Genomic DNA, 25,538 nt, shown 5'->3' with positions numbered 1-25,538 from the left:
CCCAGAACATAACCCGTGTGCAAGATGCAATTGTACTATATTTTAGGAAGGATTACACTGTAACAAACAGCAGTAATGCTGCACTTCCTATTCTTGCCTAGTAAGAAGCTGGAGACATAGTCAACATGACTGGCAGAAAAAGGGTGAGAAATCAGGGCCTGCATTGGTCAAACGGTATGAGTGTAACAGCACTATGGTCAGTCAATAACGGTTGCCCAACAGCCCCCAGGACAGACCTTCCAATATCAAGTGTGTTGCCACAGCTGAATCGGGACCACTCAATCCCCACCCTGCCCCTTACCTTGTGCTGGGGGGCTCTGCAGTGGTGTTGCAGGCCCTGCCAGGGGGCTGTCACTGCTATCCCCAAGGAGAGCGGCCTGGTGACCAGACCCCTCACTCTTAGTCCTGTCCCCAGCCACTGGCAGGGTGGAGCTCAACTCCTCAGCTCCTGCTGGCTTGGGGCTCCGGGGAGATGGCAGCTGGCCTGGCCCTAGCGAGGGCTTCCTGGCTATGGGCGGAGGGATCTTACGGGCCTGGGGCTTTCCTGAGCCCTGCTGGGGGAGCCCCAGGGCTGCCGTGGACCGCTGACCAGAGACGTTCATCAGTTCCGCAACCAGGTTTTTCTTCAGGTTGGCCTGGGCCTCTGGGGAGGCCGAGGTGTCAATGACCAGCTTCTTGGGGCTCTTGGCGAAGATGAAGCTGGCCGTCGAAGCCGGGGACTTGTGGTGGGGGGACACTTGGTCCTCTTTCGCCTCGCCGGCAGGAGCAGCTGCTGCGGTGGGGAAAGCCGGCAGTGTCAGCCGGTGGCCAGCCTTCCTCTCAGCCCCTCTGAGGCCTGGCGCATCTCTGGAAGACAATGTGGAGGCCTTCAGGCGCACAGCATCGTGCAGGGGGTTTGAAGACGGACCGCTGTCCTTCGGGGCCCTCAAGGAGAGCGACTTGCGGACAGGCTTCTGTGGGGCAGGCTGCCCCAGCTTCCCACTGACCCCAGTGCTCGGCCCGTTCTGCTCTGCCACGGGGTTGGCTGCCGCTGGGCTCGCAGCAGGGGCGTGGGTGTCCATGTGGACCGAGCGCAGGCGGACCATCTGCAGCAGGGAAGGGGTCACAATGGGGAGGCTGGCGTCCTCCTTTGGCGTGGAGTTGCTCTTGCTGCGAGATGCCGGCTCTTTCTTGAGGTCGGGGTGGGCATTGGCGGCAGGCTTCTTAAGGCTGGGCTGGGCTTGGAGGCTGGAGGTTGTTGCCGTCGGGCCAGTGGGCTTCCAGTGGAGGGAAGTTTCTCCTGCCACGGGGAACTTGGGAGGTGGTGGCGGCTCTGCTTGAGGAGCTGGCAGTGGTGCGGCGTCCGGCGCCCCCTGCTGCTGGATCTTGGAGGACACTCTTGTGGAGAAGGAGGGCGAAGAGGCGGGCGCTTGGCCCTCCTCTGCAAGGGCTGCTCTTTGGTTGGCCGGCTGCTCCTTCTCCGCAGGAGCTGCCACAGTGACTTGAAGGGAGGGTGTCCCCACAGCCTGCAGCTGGGGCTCTGGCAGGGGCGGCACAAAGTAGGCCTCGTCCGGGGGAGGAAAGTCGGCCATGGAGAGGTCATGGGCATCGGGCACGGGTGGGGGCGGAGGGGGCCACAGAGGATCCGCAGGAGCATCCGGCACGGTCTCAGAAGGTGCAGGGGCAGCTGGGGCCTCCGGAATGGCACTGGCCTTCTTCGCTGGGGGTGGTGGCGGGTGGTAGGCCGGAGGGGGCGACGGAGGAGGCGACCCGCGACTAGCTTTCGTGAGGACAGCGGGCTGCTGGTGAGGTTGGCCCGTGGGGGCCAGGGCACTGCCAGGGTTGGGTTCCACCAGTTGGCCCTGGGTGGGTGGAGGGGAGAAGGGAGCTGGCACCTTGGGGTGAGGAGGGATAAGGAACCTGTCCATTTTATTCAGAGCGGGGGCAGCGTTAGCAGGGGGTCCTGCTGAAGGCGGGGCCGTCCCCTCCACAGCGGCTGGATCCGAGGCAGAGGAGGACAAGGATGTCAGAGAGGAGGAGACGGAGGGCCCCGGGGATTGCAGGGAGCAGACCCGCTCCGGCTTCTTTGGTTGGGGCCTCTTCTTCCCGGAGGGCGAGGCGTGGGCCATGAGGCCCTTGGTGTGGAGGGTGGGCGTGCCGCTCTGACTCGAGTACCCGCTGGAGGGCGACATCGTGCGGCCAAAGTGGTCGGGGGAGCTGTGCTTCGAGGGGACTTCCGACGTCTCATCCACTTGCCCCTCCTCTCGGATGGTCGGGCTCCGGTGAGAGATGTTGGGAGAGCAGGCCAGGCTGTCAGAACGGAGGCTGCTGGTCTCGCTCTGCGAGGAGGGGGAGAAGACTTCGTCGTCCCCGGTTAGGCTGGGGCTCCCTAGCCGCCCTGCAGCCCACGCCTCGCTGCCTTCCCGTGGGGGCCTGCGCTCTGGCATGGGGGGCAGGCCCATCGCCCTGGGTGCCCCCTCGGCCTCCAGCTGCTGAGCCTTCTTGTGCAGGGAGTACGTCCTGCGCGGGGGTGCCGGGGCTCTCTTCATCTTCCTGAGGGAGACGCTGCGGGTGGAGGAACGGTCGCTCCGCACGCTCATGCTGTCTGAGCCCTCCGCTGCACTGCCGGTGCTGTAGGCGGGGGAGGCCCGCCCACTGCTTCCGGGGGGCCGCACCCCAAGGAGGTGGGGGGAGGCAGGGGCAGCCTTGCCGCCGTGGCAGTTTGAGCTGGTGCCGCTCATGGAGCTGAAGGTACTGAGCTGGTCCAAATCAGGCCTAGCTGCCGCCTGGACCTGCCCGTCGGGCCTGGCCTCGCCTTTCCTGCTGTCGGTGCCCCCGTGTGAGGAGATGGTGGAGGTGTTCGAAACGATGGTTTCCGTGGACTGGGAATGGCTCCAGTTGTCACTGGAGGAGGAGTGCTCGCGGCTGCGGGGGCCAGAAGGGAAGCGTCCCACCGAGCGCACGGAGGCCGGGCTGGCAGTCGAGAGGCTGCAGCGGCTCAGCGTGCGCACCTTGTTACGCGAGAGGGCGATGACGTCCACCATGGGAGGCATGACGGCGTTGGGGATGATCTTTGACAGGTAGGTGCCCTGTGGAGAGATGGACATGACGGGGCCCAGCAGCTCGGGGGAGCCTGGCTGGGTGGTCATCCAGGGCACAGCCAGAGACTTGGGCCTGGCCAAGGGGGACAGCTTCGCCGCCGTCTTGCGCCCCAGTAGTGAGTCGTCGTAGTAGACGCAGTTGATGTGGCGCTGGAGGGAGGTGTCGGCCTCCAGGGCCTGCAGGGAGACGCGGGCACCGCCCTTGGGGATGGCGGTGGGCCGTAGTTTCCCATCAACGGTGGGGATGTGGATGGCATTGCCGTGGACCTCACCACCATTCGAGAGGGCCGGAGAGGTCGCATCAGGTCGGACAGCAATGCTGCCCGGGCGTTTCTTCGCCTCATATCCGTTGCTCAGGCCTGAAGCAGATAACACAAAGGAGAGAAGGGATGAGGGGCCAGTGGGAAAAAACTATATAGCGCAAGCAGAAGAAATGAACTTCAGTGCTCTCAAGTCCCATAAATGCTTCTCAGTCACCTTATTGGGTAACTGATAAGATGGAGAAGGAAGTCCCAGTGGTGGGACACCAAAACTGCATGCTGAAGCTCCTGGGTTCAGGTCCCACCAGCCAGGAGAAGAGAATGGGAGGAAAAGGAAGGGTCTGTCCTGGTGCTGGAAGGGTCCCAGCACCAAGTGAGCCATCAGCTCAGTGGATGACCAGGAACATGACAACTCCCTCTCAACTTCCAGTCTCCACCTTGCAAAATATAGCATGGTGGCATCTTATGCGCAGTTAACATGTGTCATTTAAACCTTGCACAGTTGAAGGCAGGCCGGTTCAAAATGCACATGTTAAATGCATGCAGTGCAGAGAGCTTAAAAGCTCTATTGTGCCTCATTTTCACAGCGCAGGAAGGGCTTTTAAGCTCTCAGCCTTGCTTGGAAGTCAAGGCTCACTCAGCGCACAGGCTCTGGAAGGGATGCTGACACAGGAGCAGTTCCAAGTGTTTTGAGCATACACATTTTCAGAACCCTTGGAAGCAAACCCCCGCAGTTACTAACTCACATAGTTGTGCTGCCGAGGTTTAATATTTTAACTCATTTTGCATGTTAAGAGTACAAAGCATATGCTTTGCATATATTTAACCAGACATCTCTGTTTCTCGTTAGACTTCTGCCCCAAAACAGCATCCAGCTTCCTGAGTCTCTCTCTGCTCCCACATCTCATCCCACCTCAAGTGTGCACAAATCACTTTTCCACGCCCAGCCAAGCCTAACAATCCACAAGTTTGGCCAAAGCAGTTTCCCAGCTTACACTGCCAGACTCAAGTGTGCACTAAAGTCCATGCATGCTTATCCAGTTTCCATCAGTCACTCTGATTGTGGTTTTTCCACTTTTCAAATTCAGATTTTGCAGAGCAAATGCAGACCCCCCCCCCTTTGCAGCCAAACTGTTTTTACATTTTAAGTTGCCAAGCTGACTGGGCTTACCCAGCTCTTTCTGCACATGTTGGGGGAGACCCAGAACAGTAGTCCTCCGCTCTTTCTTCCTCTTCTCGCCCTTCGCTGAGGATTTGGGGAACGAATCATGTGGCCGAAAGGTGGAGCCTAAAAGGGAGGGGGAGACTGAATTAAAGGAAGCAAAAGAGACCTTATATCCAACCTTGCATGCTCTGTCAAATGGCTCACGTCTGCCAATGTGGAGGGCCTTAATGTGCAAAGTTTCTCATCTCTGCTTGTTCCCAACACAGGCATATTTCACAGCTCAACTTTGCATTTGACCCTTCCTTCAAGCAGACCCCCTGAAATTTTGCGGGGAGTGGTGGTGGTCTCTAGAAAAAACAGCTGCAGTTTCCCTCCCTGCACCAAGCCCAGCTCCTGAACCCTTTGGGTCAGCAAGCGGCCTCCCTGCCTCCAGCCCCAAGGCTTCTGGCAGTAGTACCTTTCCTCTGGATCATCTCTGAGCGGACCGAGAGGGCATCCTCGGAGGTGCTTTCCGTGGCACATGATGGGGTCTGACTCCGGATCGAGAGGTCGTCACCCTCTGTGGATGAGCGGGAAGACTGCATGCCCAGAGGGGAGGAAATGAAGGCAAGAGGGTGAATTTCCCACCAAGTCCTGTTCACCCATAGAAGGTCCCCCCTTGGAGCCCAGAGATAGGTCTCACAGGCATGGACATCCAACCTACCCAGGATCCTTCCAAGGGCAAGGAGGCGGCAGCCCCCAAGAGTCTGCCTGCTGTGCCCCACTCTTGCCTCCGTAAAAAAACAGAAGCATTAATTGCTCAGTCAGTAAAGCATGAGACTCTTATAATCTCAGTGCTGTGGGTTCAAGCCCCACATTGGGCAAAAGATTCCTGCATTGCAGGGAGTTGGACCAGATGACCCTTGATGGTCTCTTACAACTCTACAGTTCTCTGATTCTATGAAATGAGCGAGGGAGCAAGTTGCAGACAGGACCATCCTTCCTGTCCACCAGGTGGCGCTGCTTGACAGAAGCCAAGCCATTGGGCCGGCCTTGGCATTGCTTTCAAGGGCACAAACTCCTTTCTGATTAAAGGACCATGAAATCAGTGTAAAAGGGCACATCAGAAGTTGCCTTGGTTTTGCACATTTGTAAAAACAGTCGGTGGAGCTCCAACCGCAGGCATGCTCTCCGACAATGACAAGGCCTGGGTGCTTGTTTCCCACTTAAGTCAGTATTCCTCAGCTATATGATCAGGACATTGTACGCCCTGCCATTCCATGTAAACAAAGGATGTGGCACGGGGCGCAGCATGAAACGAAGAGTCCCGTGCCCTTTTTAAGGTTTCTAGGCCTTGTGGCTGTGTGGAAATGCTTGACAGTGCTCTGGAAAGCCTGCTGAAATCTCAAAAGCCAGAGGAATGGGGGCTGAGCACAATGGGGGACTTCAGAGCCCTGCAGAACCCAAGAGGAGCAGATGCAATCGGATGCACATTTGCTTCCCTTACATACTTCATGCAGATTGCAGAATTCGGTTGGTTTGTTTGTTTGTTTGACTGTCAGGTTACAGAATTTCAATTTAGCACCAGCTGTTCGCTTGAACACTCAAGTGGCCAGAACATGCAGGAGATTGTTTGCTGCTTCAAATTCCTTTGCACAACCAAATATATTTTTGAGAAGAAAAAGGGATATTCCAATATGGTTTGCCAATCAGCCAGAACACTGTTTCTTTTTTAAAAAAAAGAAAAAGATTTAAAGCTTTTGCTGATTAATAATCACAGATTTGGTACTGCTTTGTGCAACACACAGAGAGGTGTTTCTCACCTATTCTGCATAACCTAGAACACGAGGAACAAAGAGGTCAGAAGAGGCTTCTCTGCTGAAGTCTGGCTTCCTCTTTCTGACCTGTCTAGTTTTATTCCCTGAACTCCAAAAGGGCTACATGAGCAAGAAGCAAAGACCTCTTCAGGAAGGGTCATCTGCGAGGAAAGGAGAGCTGAAGGCAGGATTTGCGGGAATCAGCAGCCAGGAGGAGGGAAGTGCAGCTGCAGGGAAGCGCCGGGGACAAAGTCCACCAGGCTGCAGCCAAGATAAACAGAAGAGGAGAAGCTGTGGAGAAGAGGCCAGCTTTCACCCCACCCGAGTTCAGTGCTGGTGGAGGCTCCGCATTTGCTGGCTCCTTCCACAAGAAAACCTTCCCAAGCCCTCCCAGGTCCCACTCCAGGGTCCATCAGCTGCCAGACTCCCTCATCCACCTCTGGGCAATTTCAAGAAGGCACAAGATCAGCTCTTGATCTCATATTGTGCAAAATCAGGATCATTTTATAAAGAGAAAACAGCGGCTGGAGGAACACAGCACAAATGCTTTTCTGTTTGCAGCGGAGGGGAAAAGGGTATGGGGAAACAACCCCAAGGCTTCCCGGATTTATTATCCTCAGGGCGGCAGGTGTGGTGGTGAAGACGCTGCAAGTTAGCACAACACAGGCCAATGGAAAATACGCAACGGCACTGTAAGGGTGTGACATGCACGTGGGGGTTTTGGAGGAAAGGGGGCAACACAAGCTGCTGCCTGACATGCAACTGGCTTACCTGGATGCTGCTGGTGTCGCTGTGTTCCCAGACCCTCTTGCTCTGCTTGTGTTTCTCTGAAAGGCAACAGCAGAAAAAACATCGTCTGCCAGCCCGGGGAGGGCTGGAGGCCACTAAGCGCTGATCCAGAGTGCCGGCAGCCGAGAGCAGAGAAGAGAACACAGGAAGGAATAGTCTCCCACCTGCTTGCCTCTCCTGCTGCCCTGGGAGGGAAGGGGCTTCTCAAGAACCCTCCTGGAGATCCTGCTCATGACATAGCCCGGCCTCAGAGGAAGACAGCAGGCAGCCGCTCTCCCTGGCAGGCAGGCCACTGGCCTCACAGGCACTGGACTCTGCTCTGAGACGGCAACCTGCCCATCCGGCACTGCGCAGCTGCAACCGCCTTTCCATGCTTGGCAGGTGCTGTTTGATCTCCAGCGTGGGCAGAACCACAATCCAGGCAGAGGGAGGAACCCCACCCAGTAGTATAAGGAGGCTGATGGGACTCCTCATAGCCACAGTTCTAAACAAGATGTACCATGCCTGGAGCAGAGGGACCTCTTCCCATTGACTCAGGTGTGCTCATGGAGGGTGCAGTTCTTTAGCAGTTACGGAAATCGGAAATGTACTTTGCATGTACACAGAGGCGGTTGCTTTTTTGGTGGCAAATTCCAGGCCTAAGCCCAGACCCTCTAAATCAGCTCAGGGCACGAAGCTTGATTCAGATTCAGTTGGGACAGGATGATGATCCATTTTGAGAAGTCCACACAAAGCTATTCTGCACCACTCAAACACAATAGGCCAAATGGTTGCTAGTTTGTATTTAATTTAAAAAGGGGGAGGTATCTGTGTTAAGAGATTTCTTAGCTTTTCCCCTTGTATTCCACCCCACAAAACAAACACACACACACACACACACACACACTGCCTGCGGTAGAGTTCTGTGCATGGTCAATATTGAGGGATGATGGGATTTGTATTCTAGCAACACCTGGCGGCCACTACATTGGTGACCCTGCTCTACAGTTTGCATGTTGCATTTTGAGCCAGGCACAATTTTAACTGTCTCTGCAGTTTTTCTCCTATCAGGCCAACACAGCTACTTGTTTCTGACCGAACTAAGCTGTGGTTCCGCAACAGCCCGGTCCCAGGATGTTCTGAACATGAGTACCATTTAACGTGAGGGAGGGCTGATGCTATAGTTTAGCATCCCAAGTGACAACAGAGAGCAAAGAAGCAACTGCTCCCCACCCAGAGGACCCTGGGCCAGGGAGGTTTTGTGCCAAGAGTATTATGAATGGAAAACAGAGCAAATGGCTCAATCAGTAGAGCATGAGACTCTTAATCTCATGGGTCCGAGCCTCACGTTGGACCAATGATTTCTGCACTGCAAGAAGTTGAATGAGACGACCCTTGTGGTCCCTTCCAACTCTATGATTCTATGAGAGCTCAGAGACAAAATCGCCTAAGTGTCCATCCTAACACATCCGTCCCCATTCACTCCCTCCTGCCAACCCCGCAACCCAGTACCTTGGTTCTGCAACGACTTGAGCCCAGCCTGGGCCTGGATATGTAGCTCCTCAAGGTGTGGAGGTCGGTTGCTGGGGAAGAAAACATTGTCAGGCCGCTCGTCCCTTGCCTTGTACTGGACACTCAGACGCTTCTCATTTTCAGCCTTGGCAGCCCCTGGAAAGAGAAAGGGGAGAATCCTGGAATCCCTGATGTAACAAGAACAACGGGTGGATTTCTGTTCCACCAAGATCTGCCACCACAACGCAATTCAAAAAGGAGGTGTACACTCATCAGGCTGGGCTACTTGCCCACATAGTCCTGCATGGCTCGCTCTAAATGGCAATGGTTCTCCATGGCATCAGGCAGAGTCTTGCCCATCAACTGCAAGCTGAGTCTCTTAGCCAGCAGTGCCAGGAAGTCAAACCTTCTGGGACCTTCTGCATGCAAGGCAGGTGTGCTACCACTGAGATCTGGTTCCACCAACTGAAACCTTCCCAGGCTAGAAACTAAATGCAGGCACTGTAAGTGCCAAATCCTGAGCACCAGGAAGAAAGGCTTTCCATTTTAGATGCATCTGCAACCTATTACACACACACACACCATGCACTTCATCACTGCTGGTGGAGCACCCTGTCCATAAGGCAGGGGCAAGTCTTAGACTCAGTTGCCCCGCAGTAAAATGTGGATAGCCATGATCCCACAAAGGCAAGGAATGGTGCCGCTAACCCAGAGACATGGGAATGTGGACATCTAATCTTTTTATCAATACATAATCATTGCCACAATGATTACACTGTCACAACACCACAGTTATGTCATAACACCAAAGTTATAAACAGCTAATTACTATCAGCTGTCACAACTTCTACAATTATGGTTGAGACCATTGTCATCACTACCAAGACAGTATTAGCCACTGTTCATCTAACTCTTTTGTATTTTAATGCCTGAGCTATGCATAATTAGTGACATGTATTTTAACCAAGCACATGCAAGACGAGCTGGGGAGTTTTGCAAAAACATCAGGAGTGGTACCTGTGCTGATTGTGCCCTCCCCCCCCCTCGTCCCAGCCATTGCATGGAACTCTTGCAAGGGTCAAGGCTTCAAGAACAGCCAGTGACCAGTCAAGCAGACACCAGCTTTGCAGAGCTTTGCTGTGCATTACTCGGAAGCAAGTCCAACAGAGTTCAGAGAGACTTACTCCCAAGTAAATGTGAACACAGGATTGCAGCCATTGGCCTCTTGCTCTTGTCATGCATGATTTCACTGATCTATTGTGGATGTTTACGTTCCAATGATGAGCCACTTTGCCTAGTGGAGAAACAGGATAAACTGGAGGGATATTTTAAGCAATGCTGTCATACCTCGGGTTGAAGTTGCTTCAGGTTGAGCATTTTCGGGTTCTGCTCCGCGGCAACCCGGAAGTAACGGAACATGTTACTTCCAGGTTTCGCCGCTCACGCACGCACAGATGCTCAAAATGACATCATGCACACGCACAGAAGCAGCGAGTCGCAACCCGCGCACGTGCAGACACGGGTTGCGTTCGCTTCAGGATGCGAACGGGGCTCCAGAATGGATCCCGTTCACATCCAGAGGTACAACTGTACCTCAATACTTTGCTGGGAGGAATCACTAGTGACTCCTGCATCTCTGCTGCAGGAGAGCCACCCCCTGCCCAGTGTAACCATGACAGCCCCTGGGATCTCTTTACAACCCTTCTCCACTGACAGAGGTGATCTGACACCAGCATTCACTGCCCTTGCTCTCAGCAGTGGGAGGCTGTAGGCTCTGCATGTCCAAAGCCTGAGCCTTTAAAGCCAGTGCTCTGAATAAGCGAAAGCACCCCAGGGCAGGATCACATGACTGATACCAGAAATATCTGTGCACCTTGCACACACACACACACACACATACACACACAGCACCAGCGAGGCAGTCCAGCTTAAAGGGGCAGTGCTCAGCACATTTTGCCACACACCAAAACAACAGCAGCTACCTTCCAGAAGAAGGGGGGGTGAGTTCAGAGGGACTGGAGGACAGAGAACCAGATATCGGGTGTATTCCCGAACGAGCCTATTGAAAGAGGAACAGTTTGCTCCTGTGTGCCAGTCGCCATAGGAACACAGGATGCTGCCTTATTTGGAGTCAGCCCATTGGTCCATCAAACACAGGACCATCTACACTGATTCGCAGCAGCTCTTGGGAATTTCAGGGAGGGGTGCTTGCCCAGCCCTACCTGAAGATGCCAGGGATTGCAGCTGGTACCTGCATGGAAAATGTTTCCCGGGGTTTGAGTAGGGGATTACTGATAAGCTGCTGGTGGTTCTCTCTGTTTTTTATTTCCTGGCCTGCCTCCTGAGAAAGGAACTGCACGCAAGCATAAAAACAGCCCCCTGCCCTTTCTGAAAAGGCAAAAGTTACTCTCCCAAACCACCCAGATGGTTTCTTTAGTCCAATCAAGGCAAAAATCACGACTTTTAATTCTGGACAACCACTGACTAGTCAGAACCCCACAACCTGTGATCCTTTTAGAAATAAAGCAACTATATTATTATTATTGGCCAGCTAGAAAGCAGGATGCCACAAAGGGAACAACTTTGTCTTTTTAGACTATAATATGATGCCAAGAATATCAGCTGCTGATCTTTTACCAAAATAAAAGCAAGTATCTAGTTTTGATGGATGAGTATTCCCACGACTCTTTTATTGAACACACAACTCTGTTCCTGTACAGAGCACTTATTTACAGCCTAGGACACACTGGCCAAAAGTTGTGTGTGGAAGAGCCAAAAGCAGGCGATGGAATAGCTCGTTAAAAAGGCATATTTAGGAAGAGGTATGGTAGGGAGAACTGACAGCAGGCACCATCATTTAGACAGGAGAGGCCGACTGGAAAGGAAGCTCTTTCCTTTCACAGGATGGTTGGTGAGAACAACACACTCCTTACTGGCAGTTTGGGGATTAAATGGAATATCCTACACCAGGACAGAATGAAGCCATGCAAAAAGTCCTGCCTTTCCATTTACTATTAGAAAGACACACAGTATGTTCCACTCTAGTCTTAAACTTTTCTATGAAAATGGTTTGAAAGACAGAAACACCATTACCCTGCCTGAGTCTTCAGAGTGGGGGGGCGGCGGAATCTAGCTGCCAAGGGAAACTGTGCCAGGAGGAAAGCCCTCGTGCAAAACTCTTCACTGTCTCCAAACAATTATAGGAGGCTTTTGCATGCCTCTACCCTGGCAAGTCAAAACACACCCCGGGAACTCCCCAGGCATTTCTGCCCACCCACTCAGCTCTTAAGAGGTATTTAGATAGTTATATATAACCCAACTTGCTGGCTGATACGCTGGGAACGCCTAACTAGGGCCCAGCCATCACCTGGCTGATAGGAACTGTCATCCGAATATCTGGTGGGCACCAGAATGGCAATGGCCACACAGCTTGCACAGGGGAGGTATTGCAAAACATGGAGATATATGGAAAAACGCGCAGCACCTCCAACAACATCCCCCAACTCAGTCTGCCACTCTAGTCTCTGTGCATCCAGGCCCATCACAAAGGGTGGTGGGTTGTAAACCAACACAATTTCCCTCTCTGGCTAATACCAGCTCCAAGGGAGGCAGATTTAGACTGGGGGCCTCTGATTAGACCCCTCCTCCAAATCAGGGCCCTTCACAACTGCTTTTACAAAAATATTAATTATTTTCAGTGTGCCAAACATGGAACTCCAACACAGCATACAGCTTGGCATTTAAACAGAGGGCAACCAGGTAAGGGGCTTGTCCCAAGGGGAGATGAACCAGATTATCAGGTTGCCCTTTGGTGGAAGCGACTATTTCTCTCTTCCAACACCTGTTTGTACACTTGCTACACCTTTTTTCCACACTTAGGGCTGCCTGAAAAAGGTGCAGTTGGGACTATCCTAGAAGAGCTATGTGTGGTGTTAGGCACCTTGAAACCACCTTGCAAATTGGACCACTTGTCTAAGTAACCCAATCCCGTTTATTCCTGCCCAAGGTCCCAGGTAGAGAGAAGCAGCGTTGCTATGTACTTAAAGAGATTGGAGGCACTTGCATAGGACATGCATGTGCTCATTGATACGTACAGATTTCCATTTGTTGTAGAATGAAAACCAAACAATTTCCTATGCAAATCACCCCAAATAAATTCATTTGCACCTCATCCCAAGCCATCCAAATCAAGTCCAATTCAATTAACTTACCCAGTTAATTTCCCCACCAGATCTTGCTACAAATCTACTCAACAGTCCCTATCTATCGCTTCCTAGATAAATTTATCTGACTTTTTGAGGAACAAATATCCCACCGAGTAACCCAGATCATGCATACGCATTCAATTTCTCCCCAAGTTCATTACCCAAAAGAACCACTTGGGCCATTCAGAAAAAGATTTGTGGCCCATCTCCCCACCCCTGCCGTAGCCCACACCTGGCAATATCCCAGAAGGGAAGTCCTTCCCAGCTCGCACCCCCAATATCCTTTCATATTTGGGATGCTGAAGACTGAACCTCTAAACATGGCAGCAATTATGTGCCTCTCAAGCGCTGAGCATCAATCAGAAACAAACACAAAGCTAGCAATTATGCTACTTAACATTCCTCTGCGCCTTGATGATGAGAGGTTCAACCTTAACGCAGAAAGTTCATTCCAAGCCCACAGGAAAGAGACTGCTTCATTGCTGGAGAGCCTGAAGTCATCAGGAGAGACAACAAGCAGAAAAGTGCCTGCCGGATATGAGCTACCAGGATCTGCCCCTTGGCTAAGGACTCAGTGGACTGGGCAGGGATGGGAGCAGGGAACTCCACACACCAACCCCTAAAAGACTACCAACATCACAAGATTTCAACAGGAACTAAGAAAAGCTTTGAGCACCTGTGGCCCTTCGGGAGTTGCTCCCACCACCCCTGCCCACTGGTCATGTCAGAGGATGGAGTCCAACAACATCTGGAGGGCCACAGCTTCGTCATCCCCGACACACAGAAAACCCAGACAAAATAAAGAATGGGAGAATCTCCCTGCCTGCACAAGGCCCCCAGCCCCATGCCGAGACGAGAGAGAAGTGAACCGTTTTTCTCCAAGGTCACCTCGATCCCTGCAGGCCTGGAGATGCTGACTCTGCACTGGATTTGGTTCTGCCACTCGCCCCCCCCCCCGCCCCAAGCTCCATCTTTGTTCTCTGTGTTAATAGCAAGATCAATACTGATGGAGCCTCTTTGCTAAAGTATTGCTCATACATCCATTCTCTTCCCTGGGCAAATGCAAAGCAAAGCAAATAAAGCAGGTTCTCCGCACCAACCTCTCTCTGGAAAGCAAAAGGAGCCTGTCTAGGGTGCCTGAACCACGGAGAACCACACAGCTGGGGAACAGAATGGGGAGGGGCTCTGAGGTCAAAAGGATACCAGAGACAGGATGCCAAACAGCAACCGGGAACTGCACAGGACTTGATCTCATTATCTAAACTGGGACTTAGCAGCGCTGTAGTGTTCTATGAGCTCAGATATGGGCAGCAGGTGAATCAGGATCTGCCCATCAAAGCACATAAAAGCATGCAAAGGTCTAATATGTGCCTAACCTCCTTATTCAGGGAAGCCCTTAGAAGCTGGGGTTGTTCCAAGGCTGTTCAGATTGCTGTGGGATGCTTCACCAAAAATGGTTTCAGTTTCAAGAGAGGCATGGGCGTAGCAGGGGGGGGCAGCTGCCCCCCCAAATCAATAAGAATACACAGTGGAGGTTCTGCCCCCCCCCCCACAAACAAAAGGCCTGTCCCCCCAACAAAAATCCTGGCTATGCCCATGAAGGGAGGTACTCCTCACTTCTAAGTAATGCTCTTAGTTTGCAAAAGTCCCTCTAATCTTTTGTTAAATGTTGCCTCGCCTTACAATGAGAAGAACTTCTGAACCCAGGTCAACTGAATTCCTGCAACTTTCTCCCACAAGTAGAATACTTGGTGCTTTAAAATGTTTGATCTTCTCCAACCTGGTGCCCCTCCAGCTGTTTTGAACTATAACTCATGCTGGCTGGGGCTAATGGGAGTTGTAGTCTCAAAAACCCGCGAAACAGTAGATTGGGGTGGGGAAGATGAACATAAATTATCTCTGTGTCTCTTCAGACAGCCACATATTTAATGTACGGCCTGCACTGTGATAAAGAAAAGCCATGTGGAACTTGGGAGCCCACACTAGGTTACACCTGCGCTAACCACTGGGCTAGGCTGCTTCTCAAAGTGCACCTTGAGATGCTTTAGGAACGCTGCGTTGACCTTGCAATTTCTACCCCTCGGCAAGCGAGAGGGGGAAAAAGAGCAAAGGGAGGGGAGCTCCCGCCGCCGCGGCCACACGCGCAACTGTTCAGTTCCTGCCGAATCAGATTTAACTCATCCTCCTCTCTTGCTCCCAGCATCCAAAGAGGAGAAAAACAAAATCTGAGCGGAGAAAGGTGGGGGGAGAGGCAGGAGGCTGCAGAATCGCTGCAGAGATGGGCAAACAAGCCCTGCTAGTGCTTCCTAAAAGCTTAGATGCTGCTGGCTTCAACAAGGCGAGGAAGGCAACTGAGACCAGGGAGGGGGGGGACCTCCACTCTGTTGGAAAAGAACACAGGAGAGACACGCTGGGTGGGGTGGGGGATGCTGTTTCCAGTCACCCCCCTTCCTCCATCACCACGCAGATTCCCCACCGCTGGCTGGGGCAGACGCGGACAGCGGATCCCAAGGACGCCATGCAGAGGGGGCTCGGGTGGCAGTGGCACATACCTCCCCCCGGCCCCCTCCCCGAAGCTCCACAGACACAAGCCCCCTTTGAAATGCCAACCCCGGGCGGAACATCCCGACGGTGACAAAGGGCAAGCTCCGTAGCCCAGAGTTTCCGGTCTTTCAGCTGCACCCCCAAGTCAGCCGCCTCCCCGAGTTTACCCCCCACCCCAAAGTCCCGATTCCAAAGAAGCGCGTGGGGCTTACTCCCGAGTAGACCCGTAAGGGTTGCACTGCAGGGCTGCGATCCTAAGCGCGCGCGCGCACGCAGCGGATGGTGGTGAGACTTACTCTCGAGTAAATCTACACACCCTTGCGCGGGGCCGGGGGCTTAATGGGAAATCCCCGGGCAAGTCCGATCCTGCGCTCGGCGGCAGCCCCCGAAGAAGTTCACAAAGACTGAGGAGGGTGGGGGTCTCGGGCTCGCTCGCCTCCCTCCCCGGTGCCCAGCCCGCCGGCGGGACGCCTCCCTGCCCCGGCCGCGCCCGGCTCACCCTTCTTCTTGAAGAGCTTCAGCAGCGACGGGAGGTTCCTCCCGAGGAAGACCACCATCCCGACCCCCGGCCCGGTCCGCTCCGGGCGGCTGCTGCAGCTGCTCCGGCGGCGTCCTCTTCCTCTTCAGCCAACCCTCGACGGTGAGGCGAGGCGCCTCTTCGTCCCTTTCTCCTTCAGCATCCCTCGTCGGCCGCCTCCCTCGCCGGGGCGGGACCAGCGCAGCCGCTGCCGCCGCTTCGCCCCGGGAGGGTTTGGCCGCCGAAGGAGAGAGAGCGCCGCTCCTGCTGCCGCCGCCGCCGCCGCCGCCAGCGCCGTCGGGGTCCTCAGAAGGCGGCGCGGGCAACAATGGAGGGGACGGGGGGGGCCTTCTCCGCTTCCCAGCCCCTCCCCCCGCAATATCTGGGCGGGAGGAAGGGACGCGGACCCTCCAGGCTTAGGGCCGGGACTTGCAGGCCCAATTCCCTTCTCCCAGGGTACCCCATTCAAAACAGCTTTTGCTTGAGGCTGCGCAAGCACTCGGGAAACCGCTCACCTGTAAATGCTTGCCTTTTGGAGCATAATAACAAAAAGGCTTTGAGAATAGGTTTGGAAATGAAAAAACAGTAACTAGTGAGTAGCGAGCACGTGAACTGTACCCAAATTGGGCAGCTTTGCAGGAGCACCCATTCCTCACCTGTTGACTGGAGGTGGGGGGGCAAAAGGACCACAGTAAGAGGGGGCATTGTCTCAGGCAGCCCCCTCACAGTGGCCTCACTCCAGGCTCAGCAGCAGCAGCCAGAAAGTGAGGAAGCAGCTGCAAATGTGCACACATGAATCCCATCTGGGAGCCTTAGGAAGACCGGCTTAGAAACTTAGGCTTTCCCAGGAGAATGGTGGGCCAATTGGTGCCAAGGAAAGATAGGACGTTCTTTATGTATGCTACAACAGCAGCAAGAGTTCTTTTAGCAAAGTATTGGAAGACACAAGAACTACCCACGCTGGAAGAGTGGCAGACGAAGGTGATAGACTATATGGGACTGGCTGAGATGACTGGCAGAATCCGTGACCAAGGGAAAGAGACGGTGGAAGAGGATTGGAAGAAATTTAAAGTTTATCTTAAGAACTGTTGTAAAATTAATGAGTGCTAAAATGTCATGGGTAATGTAAAACAGAATTGCAGTGACAAATAATTGGGTAAGAGAAAAAGGATTAAAGAAAGTGAATTATAAGTAATTGAAATTAGGGGTTGCTGGAAAAGTTTAAAACAGGGATGCAGAAAAGGGAGGTATGGGGAAGTCGTTGAAATAAGGTTTAAGAAAAAGAGGTTATGAAATTATACGTGTTTATATGTTTGTTTGTTTATGTGTTGTCAGTTGTATTGTGTTTTAATATATGTTGGAAAATCAATAAAAATTTATTTTTTAAAAAAATAGAAACTTAGGCTTTCTTCTTTGCATCCAGAAGGTCCCAGAGTCAATCGCTGGCATCTCTGGGTACAGATGCCTGCTGGAAACCCTGGAGAGATGCTTGCTGCCAGTCAGTGTAGACCACTGGCCTTCAACAGATGAGTGGGACAGGGCCTGGTTCAAGGTGGGTTGCAACAGGAGCACTATGCAAACATATGGTAAAAGATTTTTAAAAACAGGTTCCCAAATGCACATTTGGGTTAAAACCGGGTCTGAAAAGGTTGACATCCCCTGACTGCACAATACAGAGCAGGATGGACCAGTGAGTCCAACTCGGTATAAGGCAGCTTCCTATGTTCCTCTTGCTACAAGTTGGAACTGCTGCGACTCTCTCTCCCCTCCCGTTCCTCTTCGCCATGTGTGAACATTGCATTGTGCCTGGACTCCACTGCACTAACACTCGTCCCCCACACTCATAGCAAGGAGCAGCTTCCCCACACAAGAGAGGCCCTCATCCCCATGTGCAGCTGAGGGCGTGCAGAGTAAATTTTCCCCACAGACAGATTTCAGGCACCAGGATTGAAGAGCCAGAAGTTCCAAATGCAGAAATGTGTGCCATCAATGCAAGCTCCTTTCTCTGCAGCAGTTTTCTCCAGCTGGGGATGCCTGCCTCTCCCAGACTCTCTGTTTCTTAAACTCCGCTCAGCCTCAGCTCTTCCTCTTACTTTCTTTTCAGAGCAAATTAAGTCCTTTCATTGCCAGCTGTCAGGGTCCTCTTTTCACCCTTCTGGAGAACCTCACCCCCACCACCCCACAGCTGAATATTCATCAGGCCACTTAGAAAGAGAGGAGACCCCGGCAGGTCAGGCCCACGCCATCTGGCAGGCGGCAAGGCACTCAGGCAAGGGGCGCTCCAAGCATGCAGGGCCGGGAGAGAGAAGAGGTGCTACTTGCTCATTCTCCAGGAGCAACAGCCATTGTCATCTGGCACTTGGGTGACCAAATGGGGAGCTAAGACAGGGATGGGAGGAAAGGATGGAGAGGGACCCTACTCAAGCCAACAAAGTGATCCATTAGAAATGCCTGCCCCGGTGCCATGCTTTGGACTACATCTCCCATCAGCCCCTGCTGAGGCTGATGGGAGTTATAGTCCAAAACATATGGAGAGTACTGAGTTGGGGGTGGGAGGCAGGGGCAGTAAGGTGTATGACCTGGGGAGAGTTCCTGGGGGCGAGGACTTATCAGTGCTCACCCCTAACTGAACCCAACCCTGAGGAGCCATCTAGGTGGAATTACAGACATTCCTCTCCTCGGCCTTGCCTTCTCTCTGTCTACTTGTGACTGTAATTTCCTTCAGGCAGGAGCTTTTTACTTAGGTTTGTATTGCTCCAGAAAAATGTAACTTGATGGCATCACAAAACAACCACCTCAGACACCAGCCAAGCTAATCATCTATTTAAGGTGCCTGTGTCCAGCCCAGGGCTTCTGAGACAGATACAGAGACTCCTGCATTCTTTCTTGGCCTTCCCCTTCTCCCTCATTATTACCCATGAATCTCTGGGTCTCCATCCTGAGATTGCTCCTTACGGTGTAGCTCAAGGAAATGCAACCAAGACAGGGACTCTGCTAGGCAAATGCCACCTTCCACTTCAAGAGTGGGAAACCTTAGGCTTGTAAGTGGTGAATGATTTGGCCCTCTGGGCCTCTTTGTCCAGCTGTTGGGACTCCCCTCAAGGCTGCACCCTTCCCCAGTCCTGCTCCGTGCCCTCAAGTGCTTTTGCCTAGTCAGGATGTGTCCTTGCCTTTTCTTTGCAGCAGTGGATGGGTTGTATGGGCAGAGCCACTCAATGCACATGGCTCCCCCCCCCCCCAACTTTAGCTTCCCCGCTCACAGAGTGGCAATTCCCAGCACCCCAAACAAACTACAGTTCCCAGAATTCTTTTCAGGAAAGTCGTGCACTTTAAATGTGTGTTGGACATGCTGTAAATGTATGGTGTGGCTCTGTAATGCAGCCTTACTGTACAAAGTTAATAGCCACATCCATTGTAACCCAGTCAAATGGGTGGGGTATAAATGTTGCTGTTGTTGCTGCTGTTATGACCTGCCCCTAGACGGCTCCTGGAAGGTTCCCCATGAGAGAAGGCAGCCTGTGGGCTGAAAGAGATCCCCTACCCCTGCTCTACAGTACTTCTTTATCAGCCTGTGTGAAATTATTAAAGGGCAAAAAATAGAAAATAAAAACCATATAGCAACCCAGGTCCAGGCAGTCTCTGTTTACCTGCTGAGCAGGGCTGGGTCTCTGAGCCCAAGTCCAGGGCTCTTTAGCCCAGCCCCCACTGCCTCAAAATGACCACCCAGAGAGGGTGGCACAAGCATAGCAGAACTGGCACTGGTTGCTATCGCAGCACGTTCATGGGTTTTTTTGTTCTTTTCCCATATATATATATTCCTTTTCCACATCAGAACAGTGCTTATTCACAAGTAAATGTGTTTAGCCTCAAGGCAGAGAATCAAACTCCATTTCATTCCTGTAGTCACTGGGCCTCACTTGGTTCTGCCTCAATCAAGCGCATATGCCATATACAAATTCCCTTAATATACCTAAGTATAAAAAAGCAATTTCATTCACTTGTTTTATTGTTTCATCCTCCGAAATCTTAGATTTGCCAGAGTTCCCTTCAAGGGCATGTGCCGTCTTTGTAACTGTTTGGAAATTCAAACAGTCTCTCATCCACTGTAGATTTTTATCAAGAGGTTAGAGAACTCATAACTTATCCTCTTACCAGGCGGCGGCTCCCTTTGTTACAGACCCTACTGAGCATCTTCCTTAAGGGGACTTAATAAATCTATCCCAGAACAGTGAGCAATAAGTCAGAATGCTGTCCTACCTCTCAGACTTGCTAGCTTTCCAGTGTTAATAATTAGTAATGGGCTCCATGGAGGCTGTGATTTTGTAGTTGCACTTTGTTTATGGGTCAACAGAGCATAACAAAAACACTCTGTTTTGACTGACTGACTGGCTGATTGATTGATTGATTGATTGATTGATTACTCCTGTTGTGCTATGCTTCAAAAGTGTAACTGCACATGCTCAAAGCATTTCTTTTTTGAAAAACCAGGCTTGGTAAGTTGCTTTTTTGTTTGTTTGTTGCTCTAACATGTCAGAAACGTAGAAGCAGTTGCAAAGCAGGGAATGGCAGTGGGGAGGATCTGAAATGTGGGGCTTCACAATGGAAGTAATGCACATGGCTACCTAAAGTCCAGGGCATAAGATGACCAAGCCACACCACCATCGAGGCAGAAATAAACATATGCCATTAGCAAAAGGGAAGGGGAAGGGGAAGGGGAAGGGAAGGGAAGGGAAGGGAAGTTGTTCCTGGTGCTCTGGACAATGCAGCTCTTAAGCTGACTCTGAAGAAGTAGGGCAACTTTTGCCAACTTGGTGCTTGCCCTCCAGATGTTTTGGACAATTTCCAGCCAGAATGCCTGGGGTGATGGTCTGTTTCAGTACAAAGCACCTGTAGGGCAAAGGATGCAGAAAACCGGAGTAGTCTTTAACGTGCCATGTGCCCCTTTGACTCTGAGCCTTGTGTAATTAGGAGCTTCTTGGCTTCTGAAGCATTATCACCCGCCCCGCCCCGCCCTGCACCAAACTGCAGTTCCCAAGATTCTTTGGGAGAAGCTGCAGCGGTTGAACCGAATTAAAACAGAAACATCTGAAGTGCAGGTAACTGTTGCACACCTGCCTTGCTCTTCTCCCAAGGAGCAAAATGGTTTCACTGCGACCCGCTCCCCTCACTCACCCCAAGCTCCTTGTCTCTTGTGATTCTCTCCCAGACTGATTGGGCACTAGAATATCAAAAGAAAGAGGCTAAACAGGGAGAGAATCCCTCCCAGGCTTTCCAGAAATAGCTGCTGATTTCCTGCTGAATTTGACTTTCATTTGCAGCCTCTTGTTCTGCCAGCAACATGCCCAGACAGAGCCAGTGGCTCATCTCAAATCAGACTTGCTCATCGGTCCTGAACCTCTGGGCATAAACGAGGCACCTTTAGATTGTTGTACTGTGTGATGCTGGGGCAGCACGGGAAAGACTGTGAACCAGGAAGTCCCTGGTCCAAATGATGACTCACTGAACTCCTTAAGGGTGTCTACACAGGCCTTCTGGTCTAAAACTGAACTGGCTTTCCCCTCTGTTCTTCAGTGTAAGGTATACAGGGCAGCCTTTGCCAGCCTGGTGCCCTCCAGAGGTTTGGGACTACAGTTCCCATCAGCCCCAGCTGCAGCACTTGGTTGACAAAGGCTGATTTAACCGTTTCACAACAAAGATGCCAAGGAGGACAATCCACAGCCCATGGCCTAAATTCAGAAGCCCTCTGCAAACTCAGTCTTTCCCCCTGCAGTCCTCTGGATGTGGAGGAGAGAAAAGAGGGTGGCCTCCCCATCAGCATGCAGCCTCCCCCTTGGCAGATTATCCCCTTGAGAAAGTAGCTCTTGAGAGACAAAGGGTTGCCCAACCCAGCCTACAGTGACACCGCTTTGCATCCACAGGCAATCATAATCAACAGGGCCTTTCAGGCCACACCACTGAAGTTACGGCCCCAGTACTAGACACCCTTGCAAGGCTGTTACTGAGAGAATGGATGTGGAGCACTTTGTGCCCTGCGTTCTGGGGAAGAGGGAGCAATACAGAAAAGCAAGTGCATTTTGGACTATTGATGATATGGCACAGCCACACTAGGGGTTGCACTATAAAACATCCCCACTGCGAACTTTCAGGCATCTCTTGGGAGGCCTTTTTATGCTAACAGGCCTCTTTAATCGTTTACAGTGGTACCTTAGGTTACATATGGTTCAGGTTACAGACTCCGCTAACCCAGAAATAGTGCTTCAGGTTAAGAACTTTGCTTCAGGATGAGAACAGAAATCGTGCTCCGACAGCGCAGCAGCAGCAGGAAGCCCCATTAGCTAAAGTGGTACTTCAGGTTAAGAACAGTTTCAGGTTAAGAACGGACCTCCGGAACGAATTAAGTACTTAACCCAAGGTACCACTGTACATTTTTAAAAGATGAGCCAGTCATTTCTGGGAGGAAAACTTTCCTCTACTCACTTTCTCCGTGTCACCTCTTACTCACCTTTTCTCTAAAGAGAAACTAAACTAAAAAAAATCCCAAACATGCAATGTTGTGGTTGTCATGTAACAAGACATGCAAGTGTGATCCAGCCAGCTGTTTGACATTGCCAACTGGTGTCCCAAAGTCAACACTGTCCTACAGAACAAGCTCACATATATGTAACCACCATTCCAGTGGAAAATCCCACTGCATTCAGTAAAATTCACTGTCAGGGTAGAGACATGTGTGACCCACCCCTATAATTCAGAGTTCCCGATCACTTTCTTTCTTGCACCAAAAATATCTCTCTTGTCGGCCCTCCCACCTCATTTTCTCTGCTCTTACTTCAGTTATAGTTTATTAATTCCTGTCCATTCTGTACCCTGCGTGATGAACAACACTATGAAGCCCTTGTCCAGAGGATTTTGCACAGGCCATGAAGTGGCAAGATCATCCTTCATATACATGCTGCTCCTCTGCAAATGAAAGCGGACCACTTGATTGTTCAAGGGAAGGTCTTTAGTTCCAATAAGCACTGACATAAATAAATTTTTTGCACATGCTTCTTTCTTACATTCCCATTTGCTCAAGTGTGTGTCACTGAAATGAAGAATAACGTGCATGTTGCCGCCTGAACTCTGTAACCCCAGCTCCGTCACTCTCCCCAAACACATTCCAATTTTCATACATCACAAAACTCAGGCCCGGCTTGGAGCAGCAGCAGGAGATTCCTGGGGCCAAATTCGTCATGTGCGAGGAAAGCAGCAAGCATGAGGAGGAAACGGCCAGCAGGAGACAACTGAGCATAGATGAGATCATAGCTATGGACTTCCGTGCTCTAGAAAATGATTTATGAATAATGGCATCAAGAGGTCCAGGGTTGGTTTTGAGGCATGGATGTCCCTGCATTGCAAAGAGAGGGGAATGGTTCTCTGAGGTTCCCACATGACACCCAAAATGCTACAATCGCCACAAGCGTCCTGAAGATGCAAAGTTCAGATGACCTCTGTAGACGGCTTCAGCGCCCATGGAAGCCAAGCAGGTTGCACCATGGAATATAATAATTATATCCACTTTGATCTCGGTTTCTCCTCCTGCTTTGTGCCCAGCCTCTTTTCTTATACCACAACAGTAATTTCCCCTGCCTTTCTTTCTCCCAGAAGTAATCCAATGAGCTGTCCGTCCAGGTACCTGCACAGTCTTCATATCTGTTGGCATTCACTTTGCATACTTATTTAAATCACTTTCTGTTTCATAATATATACAAACCTCCAGTTTGTACTACAAACCCCCCTGTTGACTACAATGAATGGCTTCTTTCTTAAGCCTAATTTCAGCCAGAGAAGGGGAGGCTGTGGGCACCACCAGGGAATACACTCGCGGGCACTGCACTGGCACTTCACAACTGCAAAGAGAGCCAGAGAATGGGGTGGTTTTCTTGTTGTGCCACAGTGCACAACAAGGGCAGCACATCTCCACGCCCTGGAGAGTTCAGGCAGAATGTGCTTTTGGGCCTTGGCTAAAGGAGAGCTGGGCACTATAGCATTAGCACCTGCATGGCAGCCTGCCACATCATCACCCCCTGCTCCTCCCTGGGTCAGCCCGTCGGCCTCCCTGCCTTCCCCTCCATTCTTAGAAAAGCTACCAAACAGGTTTATGTCTAAACGCAGACTTCCCAGGTTGAACAGGAAGAGCCGGAGAGACAGCAAAAGGCAGGAGGTTGCCTGCCTGCCTGCCTTCGTGCTGCGATGCCACTTGAGAAGGCAGGCTAGGCCACAGAAGGGCGGCATCCAAGGAGAAGGAACCCCAGGAGCAACACAGCATGTGGAACTCTTCCTGCTGCAGGAACTGAGCCTGTTCATGCAGCAGCCCAGGGCCAGATGATATTTCCTGGGCAGAAGGGAAGCAGAGGTCACCATCTGAGAGGGAAAGGATGTCCCAGTCCCTTCTCGGTCTTCCCATGCCACACAAGCTCAATTTCAGGCAGGACAAGTGATTTCCTTTCCCTACCAGGGAGTCACAGAATCATAGAAATTAAATAAACAATAATACTGGCGGGGGGTATGGTTTTTGTCTATTACTATGGTATGCATTTTTGTGTTTCTCTATTGTAAACCGCCCCGTAATCCTCAGATGAAGGGCGGTATAGAAATTTAATAATGGAACTGTTGAGTTGGAAGAGACCCAAAGGGTTATCGAGTGCAATCCACTCCAGTGTAGGAATCACAGCTAAATCACACTCTGCTGTGGCATTTCCATGGGCAGTGTATCATGTTCACAGCAAAACTCAAAGAAATGCTCTTGTGCAGCCTTCCTCAACCAGAGGCTTTCCAGGTGTTTTGGACTACAATTCCCATCAGTCCCTGCATGATACTGCTGGACTGATGGGAACTGGAGGTCACCAGCTTGGTTACCTCGGGTTAAGAACTTTGCTTCAGAATGAGAACAGAAATCGTGCAGCGGTGGCGCAGCGGCAACAGGAGGCCCCATTAGCTAAAGTGGTGCTTCAGGTTAAGAACAGTTTCAGGTTAAGAACAGACCTCCAGAATGAATTAAGTTCTTAACCCGAGGTATCACTGTAGCTCTGTTTGAGTGTTATTGGAGTGGAGCAGAATCTAAAAGGTACAGGTGCTCTAGGGTCCCTTACAACGTCACAAATAGGGCAATGGGGTGCAATTCTGCCACATGGAGGTACCCTGTGTCGAGTCAGCCCACTGCGGCATTTAGCTCAGTACTCAGCCTTTGCCAACCTGGTGGCCCTGGCAACTGGCATGCACAATTAATGCCTTGGATGGCACAGCTGTGCTGGCAGGTGCTGATGGGAGTTGTAGTCCAAAATATATGGAGGGCACTGTGTTGGAGAAGGGCTGGCTCTACCTCAGCTATCAGCCCCTTAATGGAACCCTCCTCCTCCCCACAGAGGTAGGTGCAGGCGGCAACTTTCGGGGAATGCCGAAGATGCACTGTTTCCACCCTGTCCTTTGACACGTGAGATGTATGTTTTCAGGGCCCACCCTATTCCAGTGACTGCAATTTGTTTTAATTGTTTTTAATTCTGACTTTGAAATGGCTATGACCTGCCCTAGGACCTGCTGGTGAAGGGCAAGTAAAAATTTTAACAACAACAGCAACAAACAATAACAGGAACTGCCTTTCCCAGCCTTGCTACCCTTTTGACCGGAGATGCCACTGGCTTGACCTTGGGACATT

The 25,538-nt window shown here is 51.7% G+C and overlaps 1 protein-coding gene and 1 long non-coding RNA gene across 4 annotated transcripts in view; one reads left to right on the top strand and one right to left on the bottom strand.

Annotated features, from left to right (window-relative positions):
- LOC310767883 overlaps positions 1–25,538 on the top strand; it is a 936,392-nt gene that overhangs the window by 233,897 nt on the left and 676,957 nt on the right. The window lies entirely within an intron of this gene.
- Positions 1–25,538, bottom strand: part of NHSL3 (NHS like 3) — a 55,287-nt gene that overhangs the window by 3,105 nt on the left and 26,644 nt on the right. For 2 of the 3 annotated variants that reach the window (XM_083625138.1, XM_083625139.1), the window contains exons 2-6: positions 8,582–8,737; positions 7,073–7,128; positions 4,963–5,083; positions 4,512–4,628; positions 302–3,439 (exon numbers count right to left, since the gene is read on the bottom strand). In XM_083625138.1, the coding sequence (XP_083481264.1) occupies positions 302–3,439; positions 4,512–4,628; positions 4,963–5,083; positions 7,073–7,128; positions 8,582–8,737 (3,588 nt within the window). Of the gene's footprint in view, positions 1–301; positions 3,440–4,511; positions 4,629–4,962; positions 5,084–7,072; positions 7,129–8,581; positions 8,738–15,829; positions 16,172–25,538 lie in introns of those variants that run through there. The other variant, XM_083625140.1, reaches the window with a different exon arrangement.

The sequence above is a fragment of the Podarcis filfolensis genome (genome assembly GCF_964270895.1).
Source record: "Podarcis filfolensis genome assembly, chromosome: 8".
Classification (NCBI taxonomy): domain Eukaryota; kingdom Metazoa; phylum Chordata; class Lepidosauria; order Squamata; family Lacertidae; genus Podarcis; species Podarcis filfolensis.
The sequence above is the reverse complement of the archived record's forward strand: the minus strand, read 5'-3'. Positions and strand labels throughout refer to the sequence as shown.